At 37.1% G+C, this 18,246-nt stretch overlaps 1 protein-coding gene across 1 annotated transcript; it reads right to left on the bottom strand.

Moving 5' to 3' along the window:
- Positions 1-350: 350 nt before the first annotated feature.
- On the bottom strand, positions 351-18,209 carry LOC110045439 (serine/threonine-protein kinase Nek11-like). The gene is made up of 18 exons (XM_020751043.2): positions 18,098-18,209; positions 17,768-17,951; positions 16,918-17,002; positions 15,418-15,498; positions 14,988-15,106; positions 13,824-13,853; positions 13,132-13,166; positions 12,427-12,553; positions 8,990-9,047; positions 8,520-8,611; positions 8,080-8,158; positions 7,469-7,512; positions 6,895-6,984; positions 5,403-5,459; positions 5,122-5,185; positions 3,880-4,045; positions 3,191-3,461; positions 351-1,925 (listed from the first exon to the last, which is right to left on the bottom strand). The coding sequence occupies exons 2-18, from the start codon at positions 17,920-17,922 to the stop codon at positions 1,724-1,726; spliced, it is 1,755 nt and encodes a 584-aa protein (XP_020606702.1). The 5' UTR covers positions 17,923-17,951; positions 18,098-18,209; the 3' UTR covers positions 351-1,723.
- Between the last annotated feature and the right edge of the window lie 37 nt (positions 18,210-18,246).

Genomic DNA, 18,246 nt, shown 5'->3' with positions numbered 1-18,246 from the left:
GAATCGGTAAACGCGCGCATCGCCGGATGTAAATTGACAACTTCCGCTCGAATAATTTTTTTTTCTTCAATTCGTGAGCCATATAATAAACAACTTAATAACCTCGACCGTTCGGTCGTTACGGGAAAATCTCAAACCTCGGCTTACCGTATTGACCTCGCTATCGCTCGGTCAATACGGCAAGACCTCAGTTTGAGATTTTCCCGCAACGACCTCACTCTCGGTTATTAAGTAGTTAATATTGACCCCGAAATAGGACAATCTGCCCGGTTGGTTTCATTTATTGCCCACTGAACTGACTTCGTCGTTTAACATAGAAACGTAACCAACATTCTACTACCTACACATGCTGCAATAAACACACAATTTTATTTCAAAATGATGAAAAGTAGCTAATAAGATCTACTAAAATATGTTTGGTACTGTTGTCCATACCTCTTGTTACAAATGAAATGTGTTCGATTCATATCTATGGACGATGGAGAACAACAACAGAAACTACGCCAATGCCAAAAATGAAAATAAAAGAAACAACTTTTAAGTCTGTATATTAACAGCACCAATAACTTAAAATGACGCCTTTTTTTTTTCTAGCTTACGAGCAGGTTCTCCTCTTGTAGCTTCACTGCTCGTGCCGCAGCGCCAGAGAGCCTGATCGTAGACTACGTTTTTTCACTTACGTCGCCTGAGGATTCTATAGAAGAACCTAGCTAACCTAGAAATTTATTCTTCAGAGATACACCATATTTCCCCAAAGGACAACCCTTTAGTAGTTCTCTAAGTGACCCTGAGTAGTTTTCAAAATCTGGGCAAGGCAACACTGGAGAGTGGACAAGTGGTTTTGGCTGACCATTATTTTTCTAAAGAGGCGGGGGGGGGGGGGTGGGGGGGTGAGTAATTTGCAAAAACATTCCGGGACAACAAAAACAGCTAAAAAAAGTGCAAGGGGAGCCATGGGATAAAAATCGAGGAAGTGCTTTCTAATATCATTATTTTGACTTCCGATGTTAACAAAATTCTTGCCCAAACTATTGCAAAATTTCACGCAGAAATAGCATCAACTCAGAAAAAAAACCGAGTTACAGATGGGATTTGAACCCTCTGTGATCTAGGCGGATGCTCTAACCACTGAGCTGCTGGAGACTCTGATGACCAAGGGTGAAATGTGGACGGCATCGCGCAGTCACACAGCCAAATAATGATTTAGCACATATGAACTCACAACTCATGCCCCAGAAAACTGCCCAACCCCACTCCCCCTCAAAATATAACGGTCAGTCCCTAATTGCTTGTAACGCAATCCTTAATGACGTGCGTCAGACGTGACTGTTTGAGAGAGAGAGTTGTTGCGCGGAAATAAGGTTAGGTTTCAGTGGAACATGATAACTTATCAAAAATACTCCTAATACACCAATGCCTAGCACTTCTCGACACTTTTGTTTCATACTGAGAGCAAAACCAGAAATTTGTTTCTTTTTGCTCCCGGGTTTCTTCTAATTTCAAAGTCGCAAGTCAAATTCACTCTAATACAAAAATAACAATTGACTTTTCCGTCGCGAGCAGTCTGTACCTCTGCTACAATTTGAACGAGCTAAACGCACAATTAACGAGCGAGTGCCGTTGGCGGGAAAATGGGCTCCTTGCAATCTTAACTTATGAAGCTACATTTTACACATTGACATTCATATTTACATTACTTCTTAAAACTACATTCAAACTAGAATTACGTCATGGCAGCAATCTCGGCTTGTTTTTCCATAAAAAGCAACTGATCCACAATAAAGCAGTCTCCTGGTTTATCTACAATTTTCGCCAGTCCGTCCAGTATGGAGTCTTCATTTCTCAGCTCGTCTCCAAAGCGAACTTGTTTGAGGTAAGAATACACTCGACGAAATGCTTCACCACCAAGTAACTTCTCACACTCGCTAGTTACAAGTTAAGGTAAACATGGATGAATACAAACTGTGACATCCTGAATACGATTAAATCATGAAAGAGGGTAGAGTCTTCGTAGGGTAAACCGAATGAATATGTATAGGAAATTATATGAATCCGAGTGCAATTAAGGATTTCCAGTACGAGTCATATTTGAAAATTCTTTCAAATTGCACTCGCCTGTCACGAGTAGTGGAAATCCTTAATTGCTCGAGCTTTCATACGATTACTCATTATTATATGACAAAGAAAATTACGTACACGCGGGTGCAAACGTTCACTAAGGTCTCCAGCAACTGAAGCAGACAGGTTTCAAGGAGAAAACATGTAGCGTGTCCTGCTCTCAGCCGCTCGCAATGAAGTAATTTTGTCAGAATAGCAAACATGTACCGCGTTTCTATCGAGTTTCTATCAAAAAATTAGATTATTCATTCTCGATTTCTATGTACCTTAGTCAACTATCACGCATAGAAATCGAGAGTGAATAATCTAATTCTTTTAGTATAAATCTACTAGTCGTTCAAAACTTTATCTTACTCCTCTTCACAGACACTTCGAAAACACAAAGAGGCGGCCGTCATTTTGTTACCAAACGGATACTGCTACGCTACTCACTATTTATCACAGAATAGATAGTGAGTAGCGTAGCCAATCAGAGAGCGGCATTCGTGATAGAACACTAGTAGATTTATACTAAAACTCGATAGAACAAAGAGAACATGTTTTCTATTTCTTTTAGAAAAAAAGAAACAACTTGTTCAATTTGATGATCAAAATGTAAATTCTCTTTGCTCGCGCCATCATTACGTCAACAGCTAGTTCTGTGTTTCTATCAAGTTTAAGTGTACATCGTTCTAACACGTTCTATTACTCACTCTCTTTTCTGTTGTAAATATTGAGTAGCGTAGCAGTGTGCGCTTGTTCACAATATGACGACCACTCCTTTGCGTTTTCAAAGTGTCTGTGAACAGGATTTAGATAAAGTTTTGAACAACTATTAGATTTATACTAAAACAACTAGGTTCTTCGTTCGCGATTTCTATCGCGAGATAGTGACTCAGGCTGTGCCCTCGTCAACTATCACGCGATAGAAATCTCGAGCTCATAATCTAACTGTTAAATAGACACTCGATTTTAAACCATTTGGGGCTCGAAAATTCCATTCGTTAGTTCGGATCCTTTCACTGAGTTTTCTAACTCAACTGCAACAGTTTGGGTTTAATACCACACTCGTGTCAGGAATGTGTTAGGATACGCTCTGAGTCCTTGAATTCTCTTGTGTCTCCATGTGTCTGTAAGTCCTTCACTCGGTAAGTCAGCATCACCTAGTGTTTGGTCACCTGACGCTGTCTGATCTAACGCGTCCTGCATTTGACCCATCAGGGCACTGAAGTCATCTTCATCGTCCAGTTCATCTTCACTTTCATCGTTTTCAAACTCGTCATCAAATTGTGAGTAGAACGTCTCTGCGAACTCAGCATCATCAGGAATTTCTGACACGTCTGTCAAACTAAGCGATGCTTCAGCTACAACAACACATTTAACAATTATCTGATATTAATCAAAACGATTAAACGCTAACAAATAAACGCCGAACGTTTAAGACTATCTAATCATTCGCGAGATGACTGAATAGTTACAAACGTTTGTTGTCTCGAAAACACTTAACTGTTTTGCGCTTGTTATTTTTCAAAGTATCATAATTTTTCATTTGTACTGTTAAGCTGCATAACTGAAAGGAAAGTTTGTTATCTGAGATTTTGTTCAATAATGAAGTTTGAACCTCACTTTCCTCCAGTTATTTTCTGGCGAAAATGAAACCAAATGTCCACTCAGTTCCGCGGAAACAAAAATTCACAATTAAGCTTCTCCAAATACAACTACTAGGAATGTCCCTGCAATGTCCGTAAACAAGATTCCACTGTGACACTGTGCTAAGCTTACCTGTCGCACACTGCTGATCATCCCTGTTATTACGTGACACAACAGGCACTGATGTGTAGGGTGCGGCGGGTGGAGTGAAGTCCATTGAGTCAGTTGCTGTGATAGTGAATGCAGCATCATTAAACACATCCGGGTGCTCCTCAACCCATGGTAATGATACACGGTTCTGATTAAGGAAACAATTTTATTGCGAGAACGTTAGACCAGACGTAAAGAGATTCAGATATCCTCGGAAACCCAGGAAAGTATGAAAGCCCAAACAGGCCATTTCCGAGTTGCCTTTTGCCGCTGTGTCAAAACGAGAAATTGTGTGAAACCATTCATACGGAAATAATTCCCCTGCAGGTTCAGTTTCATGCAAATCAAACCTATTTTCTTAAGAAAGTTTTTGCACAAAGACTCGTTTTGAAACAGAGGCACAAGGTAAATCAGAAATGGCATATGCTCTGGTGATTTCCATCACTACACTTCTCGGCTTGCCAAGCCAAATTACAAACTCCAGGATGTTCAAGTCTCTTGTCAATAGTATCAAAATAGACATAAGCTCTCTGGGATATAGACGGATAAACCATTCAAGGTGATTACAGTTTTATGGTGATAATTCTCTGATTTTACTCGTCTACCTACCTGTCGCTTCAGACCGGTAACTAGATGATAAAATCCCGACGAGTTATTCATCCAAACTTTCACTTGCCACATTCACACCATCCTGTGTACAAGCTCTGTTGGAGTAGCAGGTGGAGCCAAGGATATCCACTATATCCATGGTCTATCTATTCTATAATTTTAGTCCTCTCTACATACGGTTTCCAAGACAGCTTGTTTACAGGCTGCATTCACACTAGTTACGTAACACATTTAAGTATTGGTAATTAAATGGTGAAGTGTGAAATAAGGAAATAACTCCACACGCGTTTTGTCAACATTTTACGAGTATAACATTTGATTACCTGTTAATATCATGCGTGACAAATTATGCATACAATCGTGGGTATTTGACTTGTTTATTGTATCAAAAAGTTGCCATGGCAATTTTTTAATTTCACATGTGAAATTATAAATTAACGCTGAATTTTCGCGCTAAAATTAAGGAGTGATTTGTCACCCATGCTATTACGCGGAAAACGTGTCTGAGGTCATGCCTGTTTCTGGTGTGAAAACGGCTTGTTGCCTAAGAGAAAATGCATCTTAAACAAATATCCAATTAATCTTATTTATGAGAGATATTCCGTCTCATTGTACCTGATTTTTCTTGTGTGAAGTGTATCGTTCTTGATTTTCAGCTTTCTGGGCAGCAGTAAATCTCCTGCAAACACAGATACAAAGGAATATAAATATCACAAGTAAAGCATATGAAATATTTAGTTATTTAATTCAAGGAATTAAGCACGTAGCCTTTGGTTTATGAATAAAGAAATCGAGCGGAAAGCTGGAAAAACACTTTGTAACCATGTACTATGTTGGTTTAACGTTTTCCCAGAGGGCTTCGTTAAAGATCAGAGAACAAACAGAATACAACAAACCTAATTTTTTCAGCCTCCTCATCAGCTTTTTGTTGTTTCCTCAGTTTCATTTTGTCCCTATAAATAGTGAACGTCTTACATTTTTTTGACAGCGCACAATTTTATATTACTTCACTGTTAAGTTAACAATACTTTAAGTTAAAACTTACTTGTGTCATTTTTTATCACAGTAAAATGATGTACGACAGTACGCTGTACGGAAACAACCGTCAATGATTTTCACGAGTTTTTTCGATACTGATGACGGAACTGTGAACACAAACTGTTGACAACAGATGTCAACAGATCAGTCCAACAGGAGAATGATTGTGGATTATTCCAGTCCCCACCACACTGTGTTTCCTCTCCACCCGGGTCACTTTGGAAAGGTCTATGAAGGACACTTCTAAGAAACTGACAGTAGTTACATAATTGAATGATATTTGAAAATTCTCTCAAAATTGCATGAACCTTTAGGTGAGTCAACTTGAAAGAATTTTCAAATATCACGAGTAGTGGAAATCCTTAGTTACTTGAGCTTTTACACAATCACCCATTTAAATGACTGAGAAAATTATGAACATGAACATATTAATTTACAATGCAATACTAATTAAAGTGGTACTATGACGAAATTGCATCTCTCCTATCTAAGCCATTTTAACACATAAACAAGTAGTACGTATGAGAAGAAAAATGCCATTTACTATTTTCAAATGTCTCTTTTCATTCCTGATATATTCAAGTTTTTAAAATACGCAAATTAGCTAAATGATGACGTCATACACTCAACCAAACAATGAAGAAATATATCTCAGCCAATTTGTGTCAGAAATGCTTGTTTCTTTGCAGTAAGACTCTACTAAATGTGCTCCACAGTACGAGCCTAACAGTTTTGTTACCATGGCAACATACTGGGTTCCAGACCTCCCCAATATTAAAGGCTTTTCTGGCCACCTTTGGCAATCCATTTTGATATTTGCTAACAGTGTCTCATATGCACGATCCAGCAAGCATATAAATATGTTAGCTCCAGTTTGTGGTCTTGTTAAATGTTTTTCAAGCTCAAAATCACTAACATATAGAAATCAAGTGGGTGGGGACTGGAAAAGAGTGAGTTGCCATGGGAACAGAATTTTTTATAGCCGTAGGTGTGTTTTCTGTAGAACTATTAGCCTACCAAGTTTCAATGAATTCTGCTGCAAATTGACCGAGATAGCTCTATTTATATACTTAATGTAATGTTGGGTTGAGTGTATGACGTCATCAGTCATCTCATTTGCATATTTCACACATTTTTCAAACTTAAATATCTCTGGAACTAATGGAGATATTTGAAAAAACGGTAAATGGTGTTTTTATTCTTTCATGGAATTCTATGTGATACACCCAAAAATCAAGGGGTAAAAATTTGATCATAGAACCACTTTAAAAATTAATGATAAATCGACCTGTTTTCAGCCAATCAAAATGAAGTACTATTCTTAGTCATTTAATAACAATTTGTACTTACATTGGAGTAAGAGGTCTTCCTTCTGGTTCTTGATACAAGCTGCCACCTCGAGGTTCAATTAGTTGTCTTGAATTACCTTGTTTACCTGATCTATAACCAAGAAACCATAGAAACCATACGCATAAACAACAATTAACCTGTTCCAGTCTCTCAGTCATTGGGTGGGATTGAAAAAGTGACCGGGTGATGAGCAGAATCTGGGAGAGAAAAAGAGAGGGTCCTCTCTGCTCATTGCCTGCCTGCTTTTTCCAATCCTACACTGACTGAGAGCCTGGAACAGGCTAATTAATACTCAAGAGTGTGGTTGAAGTTACTGTAAAAACAAACAAACAAACAAACTTCTGAGTTCTCCAAACAGGAGTAGAAGCCAAGACTTTCCACCCACTTTTAAGACAAAGTACAACAGATACTTATAGGAGCTGGACAGTATAACCAGGTTCTAATGTGACAAACTTCCAACACACTTTGGAAATTAGGTTATTTGTTGACAAGTGAGATATGCATGGAAAGTTATGATGGTATATTTTTCGCAGTAGTTTGTGGATTAACTAAATAATTAAACTATTGTACTTACCCTATAGAAAAGTTAAGTTTATCATCCATTTGATGCTTTAGTTTCTGCAATAAAACAAATTGTACAATTTCAGTCTGTTAGTCAGTAAACATAGGAGTTATGGCTAAACAATCAAACCTAACCCTGTAGAGTCCTGTTGGATTAGCAAGGCTGATTGATTAACTATCTCTGAATTATAAATTCTCTTCAAGCATTATGTATCAAACACAATGTGCAATTATTTGGCCAGTTCACACAATGTGACGTGGGAATGTTAGACAAACATGTTTGATTGATTAGACCAGGCTTAAAACTAAGCCATTAACATTAAGGCTTCTAAAACATGACTTGGTCATAGGTGGATTTTATAAACTTTGGAATACACATAATAAAGAGAACACTCAAAATATATTGTGTCCATTTTGCCAATTTAATAAGTTTGATAGAAAAATATACATTATAGAAAAATAAATATCATCAGTAATGCAATTACAATCAGCAGAGTTGTACGCGTGATAACTACTATTATTAATACTACTGTAAAAGAAGACACAATAGGAGAGTATGGACAGAGCCACCAAGAAATGATTCAGTGTAAACTGTGCATTATTTAGATACAAATAATTTCTTACCGCTAAATTCTGTGCAATGTATTCATTTCTAAGAACTTCACTTGCACTTGGTCGTTTGGCTGGATCTTTATCTAACATGCTACGATAAAATCGCAATCACATCAGGAAAAACAAGCTACTCTGTAGAATCAAAAGCGAAAACAAAAGAAATAGCCACCCACAATTATTACAATTACATGACTTCAAAAAAACAATAATAATGGCTGTGTTTATCTAAAGACCTCTAAAACAAATTAAATTATAAGATAACTATCATATTGTCATTTTTTCATACATTACAAATCTGAATGAATGAATCTTTACCTGGAATTGTTAGTTCCTAATATCCCTAAACATTACAGATACTCAAGTTTGCACATTAAAATCATTTGACATTGATTGAAAAGCACATGCAGTTTCATATTTTAAGTCCAGGGACACTCATTTAACAGTACTCATACCTTTCATACAATGTCTGTAGTTCCCTGCTGTATTTTTCTGATAATTTTGGAGGATTTCCTTCGACAATTTTGTACATGACACCCATCAGACTCTGAAACAACATTTACAATCAACTTGACACAGATTTTGTTACAGGGGCCAGGTGTATGTGTGTTACTCTGGATTATATTTAGTTTTTGTTACAATTTAACAAACCAGATTTGTTGTTCAGTCTTGTGTTCTAGAAGCTGCTAACATAAACAACATAGGGAAATACAAATTAAACAGCCTCAAGCAGCAATTTTCATTTACTAATAACCATGGGCAAAGAATATAAAATGATCTGGAGTCTTTGGTTTGCATTTTCCTTAACTGCAGCAGCAAGGCTTCGACTGTCTCCAAGGCATCCAGTACTATAGAATTTAAGTGAGGTAGGTAATTTGCTCATGAAAGCCTTGTCTTGTATTGAACCTACAGTGAAGAGTCTTACCTCACCCTGAAAAGCATGCTGTAGATTACACAATTCATACAAGACCACACCCATAGACCTGTCAAGGAAAAATGTCAGTTATTTATGAGCCTTTTTAGCTGTGAAGTGAAGCAAAATGCAAAAATTAATGCTTGATTACTGAATTCATTATACAACTGAGAATATTATTGCCTAGTGATTGGTCGAGAGCAGGAAAATTTATAATTTTTTTAATATAATAAGTCAAATTATTCTTGCATTTTGATTGGTTCTTAATAAATTATTATGATCTACCGGAGGACAGATGTATAGATGTATCATTAAGTAAACATTTTTTTTTTTCAGCTCCCACATTGCTGCTCATCTACTCAGTATTAGTATAAATCTACTAGCGCTCTATCACGAATGCCGTTCTCTAATTGGCTATGTTACTCACTATCCATTCTGTGATAGATAGTAGCATAGCAGTGTACAGTTGTTAACAAAATGATGGCCGTTTCTTGGCATTTTCAAAGTGTCTGTGAAGGGGATTTAGATAAAGTTTTGAACAACTAGTAGACTTATACTAAAACAATAATTTATGCTCCCTCATCATAGGCCTGCAATGCGTGCAGAGAGCTAGATAATAAAGCTCTGAGGGAGATATGAAAGGCCACGTGGAAGAACGTCCCCTAGATTTCTTGGCCATTTTGAAAGTGCTCAAAAACAGCTGAATTTTGGCACGTAGGCTTCGTTTTACCTGAGAAACATTGCTCTGAAGTTTTTTTGGCTGGGGCACTTTTCGTTCTCGTGAAATAACGTATGCAAAAAACTCAGTTTTCCAAGCGGCATCTTTTGGAGATCTTTTGTTGGGGAAAAAAACAAAAGAAAACTTACTATTTTGTTCAACAGCAAACAGGCAGACTGTTTATAGTGTATTCCACTGAATCTTAGCTGTCTTAAAGTCAAAGGAAAATAGTATATAGAGCAGAAATCTGGGAACAGATTGTTTACATCGGTTATTGTGACGTGAACACAACACGTGAATTGATCGAGCGTCAAACGAAATACCATCGAACAAAAAAGAGATGTGCCACATTAGAGCTCTGTCAACTAATATCTTAAGCATTGTGTTAAAGTACCTTGTATGCCTGCCTGGTGGTTGAGAGGCATCATAAAGCCTCAATAAACCCGTAAGTCATCGGCACATTTTAAAGAATCAAAATGTGTTCTCAAACTTCGAAGGTAGCTGATATACCATAATCGTGTTATCAGCGTTCGAAGTCAGATCCAGCCAGGCAGCAAAGTCCAAGAGCAGTTCTTGCCCAAGAAAAATACCCTCTCGTGAGTTGTGGCCCATTTGCCAAGCGTTGCTAGTGTCAAAGTTTGGAAAGCGAGAACTGGTTTTTGACTTATAAAATTTGTCTTGTATCGACCGCCATGTTTTCCCGCGCACGAGGTGTAAAGACCCTTCCCGGCATGCATTGCAATCACATTCTGCTCGCATTTCTTGAACTGGTAACTCCAGGTTGCGTTGATTTTATTTCATATCGGCATGATTTGTAGTGTTTTGAACTTCTGGGATCAGCGGACATGCAGATGTATGGAGACCCGTACGTTGCGCAGAAGGGTTAATTTGTTAATCTGTTAGGCAGTGCGTGACATAAAGCTATGATCGCGTTTGTCGAAAGACATGTATTTATCTCGTGATTTTTAGCCATTTAAGACATTGCTGTATTTGGAAAAGTGCTTATTTATTGTTTATTTGTTCAGTGCAGATAATCATTGTCCCAGATAACCAAAGTAAGTTCCAGATGTTAACACTATTTTCCGGCCACCATATTTTACCTATTTAGACCTGAAATCAACATTTTTGAGCTTATACGTTGCGTGAAATTAACATTTTGCTGTTTTCTAAGTGAAATCAACATCCTTGCTGTCACACGTTAACATGAAATGAGCATTTTTACCTATTTAGACCTGAAATCAACATTTTTGAGCTTATACGTTGCGTGAAATTAACATTTTGCTGTTTTCTAAGTGAAATCAACATCCTTGCTGTCACGCATTGACGTGAAATCAGCATTTTTACCTATTTAGACCTGAAATCCACATTTTTGAGTTTATACGTTGCGTGAAATTAACATTTTGCTGTTTTGTAAGTTAAATCAACAACCTTCCCATCATGGGTTAACGTGAAATCAACATTTAAACCTTTTTTGACCTAAAATCGACATTTTTTAGCTTTTACGTTGCGTGAAATTGACATTTTGCTGCTTTCTAAGAGAAATCAACATCCTTGCCGCTGCACGTTAACATGAGTCAACATTTTAACCACTTTTGACCTGAAATCAACAAATTTGAGCTTATTTAAGTTGCATGAAATTGACATTTTGCTGGTTTCTAAGTAAAATCAAAGTCCTTGCGGTTACAGTGGGCCGATCCTTTGTTATAATAAACCAAGGCGAGACTTCGACTTATAACAAAGGCTTGGCTTGGCTATTATAACAAAGGATTGGCTCTGTTTATCATAACAAAGGCCCGGCTTTCTTTATTTGAAGGACTCAGCAGGAAAAGGGCGTCATGTATTTTAATCAAAAGGGAACTTTGTCGAAAACGCTCCAAATTTCGCATGCAGTTTCGTTCAGGTATGTTAAGCAATATCGCGTAGTTTTCACACTAAAGTTCGCTTTGTTCTCGACATATTGCGTATGCAATAAACCACTCAGTTTTTTCAACCTGTGTGCCTTTTTTGCATACGTTATTTCTCGAGAATGAAAAGCAACCTAGCGAAAAAAACTTCAGAGCAATGTTTCTCAGGTGAAATGAAGCCCACATGCCAAAATTCAGCTAGTTTTGAGCACTTTCAAAAATGGCCGAAAAATCCAGGGGACGTTCTTGCATACGGCCTTTCATATGCTCCCTCATCATAGGCCTGCAATGCGTGCAGAGAGCTAGATAATAAAGCTCTGAGGGAGATAATTATTCGCTCTCAATTTCTATGCGTGATAGTTGACTTGGGCTGCACCCTCGTCAACTATCACGCAATAGAAATCTCAAGCTAATTGCTTAATAGATCACAGAAGATGTCAAAATGTGGCAAGAACATAAGTGACACGCACACATAAAGTCTAATTGCCAATGTTTTGTTCTTACAGCATTTTGAAGTCATCTGTGATCTATTACTGAACAGACCCAAGACAATAAAGAATCTATTTGTCAATTATACTGTAGTAGAAATTAAATAGTTTCTGAACTCCAAATTGAGCAGCTGGCTGGGGTCTTTGGGTTGTGTTCTAGGGGTAACCCTGCAGTGAACTGCCATCCCATCCAGGGGTGAGTAGAAACACTTCTAGTCACGTCATGCTACAGAAACTGCTATAGCTCTGGCACCTATGTGTCACTTGGTCTGATGCAGACTTCAACTAATAGAAACATACAATGTCAGTAATTATATCAATATCATGTGTCAGTCATACCATATATCAGACTTGTACTTGTATCCTTCATGTTTCAGCACTTCAGGACTCATGTAGTACGGTGTACCAGTGAATGTTGTCGCCATATCTGATGTACCCATCAAAATTCTTGAAATACCAAAATCACCTGAAAAAACAAAATTAAAGATCATGACTGATTTTTATTGTTATCAACTTAAACATTTGCGTAAATAACATGCTCATAAATGATCCAAGTGTAAGCCACATCTCTAGTGTATTTAACATTTAGCATATAGTCTCAGGATGTATCTTTACATGTGGATGTCTTAGTAGTTAACAATTATTGATTCATGCATTAGCATGCATCATAGGGTCACTATGCACCCCGGAGGTTTGGAGAGCAAACAGGAAGGGTAACAGTTGCTTGAGTACTATTCAAACATCTCAAGTGCGTCACAACTCGCTGATGCACAGCTAAAAGGTCTAGAACATTGCCATGGAATTAAATTTGTGTTGTAAGTTAAGTTAGCTTTGCTCGGGCCAGGTATTTATGACGCACACTACGTATAGTAAGTATGCTTTGCTAGATATGTTATAATTTGCTGCATATTCCTTAAATGAAAAAACTGAACAAAATAATAAAAATACAAAAATACAACAGATCTCATGTGAAATTATGAACTATTGGTCCAAGGTACCCATTCAGTGCTTCTGATAAGCTTGTTTGAACTGTAACGTACCTACCTAATTTGATCAAGTTTTTCTTGAGGAAAATATTTCTGAAACAGAAAATATTAGTGACTATTCTTATTGGTGATATCTTGAACATCTTTTCTAACAGTAACAATGATTTCTGGGTCACTCTATTGGCAATAACTTCAGTTAACAGTAAGTTGTAGACACAAAAAAGGCAGTTAGGTAGAAAGGATTTTGGGGTTATTTTGGTCCTAAATTTTCATCAAGCTCTTTAACTCTAAGAGATACTCTGGGGTGTTTCTATCTGTTCACATTTGATCCCAGGAAAAAAGGCAGAAAATTACAATTATGAGTTTTTCCACAAGGTGTTTGTTTCTGGTGTCAAATTGCCGATTCTGTTTTTCTCAAGGATTTCTCAATCTCATTTCTAATTCATCATGTTTAAACAAAGGGAATCACAATGATGACGATGTATGGATACCTGATCTTAATAAGCATAGATTTTCACGATTTTATTTCTCCATTTTCTCCTTAGTTTCAGTTTTTATTAAGAGTATTTATCAAACACTCATGGCAGCGTTAAACCACATTTCCAAACACCTTAAAGTTTGTCAAAAATACTCCGCTGTCATATTTTCAACTCTCCTCCCAGTGTTTGGAAATGTGGTCAAACATGGTCTTTTATGTTTGATAAATTACCTCCCCCCACCCTATCACCAATTTCAGATGCAGTGAAGTACCTTGTCTTTAAGTCTCTGTGTAGAATTCTCCTGAAATTAAACAACATAGTGAATATTACATTTAATGATCCTAAAATGTTCTAATAGTCATAGTCATAGTTCTAAAGTTGTCAGTACCAGTAAACAGTAGGTCGTGGTTTAATAATCATTTAATCCAGCCATATTGGACAAAAAGCACTTGAAACTAGTACAGATCCTGAAACCAAGTGGTACACACCATAACTCTTCATCATAAAACACAAACAACATATCTCAAGGGAGAATGACTGGGATCCATATCAAGAAAAACTCTGCTGAAGTCTTGAGTAAGGCTAAGGGCAAAGGTAAAGTTTTTCTCCATATGGACTACCCAAAGGTAGTAAATGAATAATGTTAATACTGGTCAGGTATGTTCCTTAAGATATCAAGCATGTTTGTAACGGAATCAGACATCAACAGACAGTACATATTGAGGTTATTTAGTAGAAAAGTCAGGAAAAAAGTTCCAAAGTAAAAAACCGAGATGCATAGGAAGGTTTAGATATCAACAAATACTTTTTTTAATATGTGTGTGGGTTCTTTAATGTCCCCTGCTGACCACGTAACACTGAAGATGCAGGAGACAGGGCCTATGGTTTATAGTCCTTATCCGAGAAGACTTGAACATCTGACCATTTACAGATGTAATAACAAGGGCAGCACATTCTCCTCAGTAATTTTAAGACCCTGAGTGTTGGTCCGGTCTGGGGCTTGAACCCTCAACCTCCCATACAGCAGTCTGGCGCTCTACCAACTGAGCTAACCAGGTGGCAGTCTCCCAGAAAATTGAGTGTTCTGCATCAGGTTATGTAAATCAGAAGGAGTCCCTTTCGACGAATCATACACCTTATTCCAAAATGACCGCTATTTAAGTATTCTTTTGTTTACTTGCAAATTAGCCCTTGTTGCCTCGTTCTGAAACTTGAAATTCAAAAGAATATTTTCCCTTAAACGAGGCAACACAGGCTCATTTTCAAGTAAACAAAAGAATACTGAAATGTCGGCCATTTTGGAATAAGGTGTATAGCATGTGTTATATCTAAACAAAATTTTATAAAAGTTGATAGAACCTTGGCGTTGGTCTGATTGAATAATATTTAACTTATGTGTGATGTAAAAATCAAACTCTTTAGGAATTATACTTACTGTTCATGCATGAATTTGACAGCTAACACTAACTGTATAAACCAGGCCAAAATTAATGACTCGTCAAATCTCTTCCCAGCTTTTTTCCAAGCCTTGATTTTGTCATCCAGGTCACCTCCCTAAGATAAATGATAATAATAAAAACGCATCATTATAGCAATTGAACAACTGGCCACATTGGCACTAACTTCCAACTAGATAGATACCACTCACACAGAAAAATCATTGCATTTGAGAAGGTAGAGCTGCTCAGTTCTTAACCTGAGTGGCATCAACCCTTTCGAGGACAACAGTACATCAAAAAAGATCTGATTGAACACATGATAACAGTCCAGGTAATATCTCTCTCAACTGTGATACATTTTCTCTCAATTAGAGGTAAGAACTAAGACTACTATAAATAAAATAGCTCTAAAAGTTGAAAGCTTACCTCACAATATTCTGTAACAATACAAAAGAATTCTCCATCGACAAAACTGTCCAAAAACTTTACAATATTGGGATGATTAAGCTGAAAATTAAAAATGCATTTGAGCAATTGACAGATTCTACATCAAAGTCTTGACTACCTTTTTACAGACAGTATATATGCAAACTGTTTTGGAAATATTGATTGACAGATTCTTGTTTGCAGGTTAGCCTTCATCTCACTTCAGAATATGTAGGCCCTTTGCAGCTAGGGTCATGTGACAAAATTTTCCAATAAAGAATGCCAGAAATGGAAAGAGCAAATCGAAAATACCAAAATGGCCAAGTTTGAGGACCCTAGCATTAAAGAGTAAATTTATACGCCATTTTGAATTTTTGGAAAATTTCAAGGATATCTAAAGAAAATGTTGCTGGAGAGCAAGATCTTGCACTCCAACATTTTTTCACACAAATCTTCTTAGTTTTTAAAAATTCAAACCATCATAAAATCTCATTCTTTAATGCCAGGGGCTTCAAACTTGGCCATTTTGATATTTTTAACATGCTTTCTCCGTTTCTGGCATTCTTAAAGTTGCAGCCCATAATTTTCTGAAAAGTAGATCACGCAATGGCTTAGCTGCAAAGGGCCTATTGAAAACTTATGTTAAAGGGGCTAGGTCACGCAATTCTAGGCAATTTAAGCACTGATCAGATGGTCATAGAATTAACTAAAATATCATAAAAACAGCTCAAAACTATAGAAGATCTCAAACAAAACACAGGAAAGCCAAGAAGGGACATGGATGAACAGACCTGGAGAGGATTAAAATGGATTGCATTTGGGTAAATACGTAAAAACGTTGGCCTACCTTTTTTCAAATTTATATCAGTTTATATCAGAATCATTCTCAGTTGTTAAGTGGTCATGATTTTGCAAATGGCTCTGCCAATTTGATGTTTAGAGCTCATAATTAACAAAATTAAACAAAATTACATAAAATAGCATGACCTAGCCCCTTTAAATTTGTGCCACGCAATCCTCCCATATGGATGGCGCCATTTTGCACCATTGCATTACACTGCTGCCAAACTTTGCCAAATGCCAGTTGAACGATGGTGAGTGATAGGGATATTAAATTCACTAATGCCAAAATAAAATCATTCAACAAGGAGCACGAAATTGCCAAAATGAAGAAAGAAACTTCATAGGGCTTAAAACTATTCGAGGAGGTTCTTTAAAGCAAATAAAAGGAGAGATATTCAAGGTATTTTAGCAGCTGAGCTACAAATCGCATACAGTTTGTGCTTTTGACTTGCTTCTGTAGTTTATGTCTATATAATAAAAAAGAACCTTTCATAGTGGCTCAAAGAAATGAATTTTATGTTCTCGTGACGAAAACAATATCTCACTAGTTCACTGTGCTCACTCGTGAGATATTGTTTTTGTAATTTGACCATAAAATTCATATCTTTGAGCCACTGTGTAATATCCCCTATGTATCTATGTTAAAAATAAACATACATTGGACAACAATCTGGCCTCTCGCATGGCATCAACTGTTTCATCAGGCTGCAGCTCACCAACATAGATTTCTTTCAACACTTTCCTAAATGAGTAAATTGATAATTAAACAATGATTAAAAGAATTTAATGAGACCATCACTTTTAACAACATAATGATAACTATATTAGGAATATTCAACCTTATTAATTAAAGGAAACTTAATGCATCATGAAAATAATGGAAAGGAGCTGTGCAGATCATCATCCTCAGATACCCAGGGTCAGTTAGTGGGGAGGGGGGGAGGGAGTGAGAGGAAGTCAAAGCGGCAGGGGGAAAACCACCTAAGAAAACTGGGAGAGAAAGCCAGCAGCTCTTTATGTTGACGTTTTAGCCAGCAGTGTGAACGCAACATAAAGACAGCAGTAAAGTAATGACACAAGGATAATATGCTGAAAATCTGATCTTAATTATTTTGTTTATGTTGCTAGTGTGAACCAGACACAACACTAATTAGTCAAAAAAGTTACACAAAACAGTCAATATTTTCCAAAATATAAACGTCAGTGCACGATTCTTATGTGGAAAATATTATACATGGAATTAAGGAAGGTTCTGGATGGAACGGCGCTACTATTAAAATACCCTCAGGGGATTAGAAGCTAAAGGAATGTACGTAAGCCTTACAACTGATTGGGATTTTACGCGCAAGTTCAATTTGGTGATTAGACGAAAGAACTTGTCATTAGAATGTAGCATTTTATTCACATTTATGACACTTAAACACTTCAATTTTCAGCTGCAACAGCAGGTTGTCAAAAAATTAATTTATCTAATTATCTCTCAGCTTGTGTTATCACAATTGTTCACCATTCTCCTTTAGTTTTCATGTCTTCCACCAAGTAAACAGTTCCAAAGCTGCCGCTTCCAAGTCGTTTCTCCATACGGTAGCGATTTGCAAACACACGGCCTTCATCTTGACTTTTGGATTTTCCACCTCGAGGAATTTTCTTTGGGAGCGGCATGGCAAATTCTCCATCAAGGAGTCTCTGATCTACACACAAGCGAACAACACAAAAGTCTGATCAGTGCATGTGCAAAGTTATTAATTCATGTCACGCCAGTGTGGTTCAGATATGCCTCTGGATAAACGACTTAAAATGATTGAAACAGGAACGGAGACAATTCTACGTTACTTACATTTACGAAGAAGTGTTCATTTGGAAGATGCCGAGATTTTTAAGCTGATTATTTCATCAAAATTCGAGGTAAATTCATCTGTTCACCGACTCACCGAGTAAAACTTGGCACTGATCAGCGGTTATACCCCCAAGAGCTGTGCATTCTGG

This window comes from Orbicella faveolata, unplaced genomic scaffold, assembly GCF_042242905.1.
Source record: "Orbicella faveolata isolate gen_17 unplaced genomic scaffold, um_ofav_v1 contig_46, whole genome shotgun sequence".
NCBI lineage: Eukaryota > Metazoa > Cnidaria > Anthozoa > Scleractinia > Merulinidae > Orbicella > Orbicella faveolata.
Note: the sequence above shows the minus strand (reverse complement) of the source record. Positions and strands in the feature narration are given on the sequence as shown.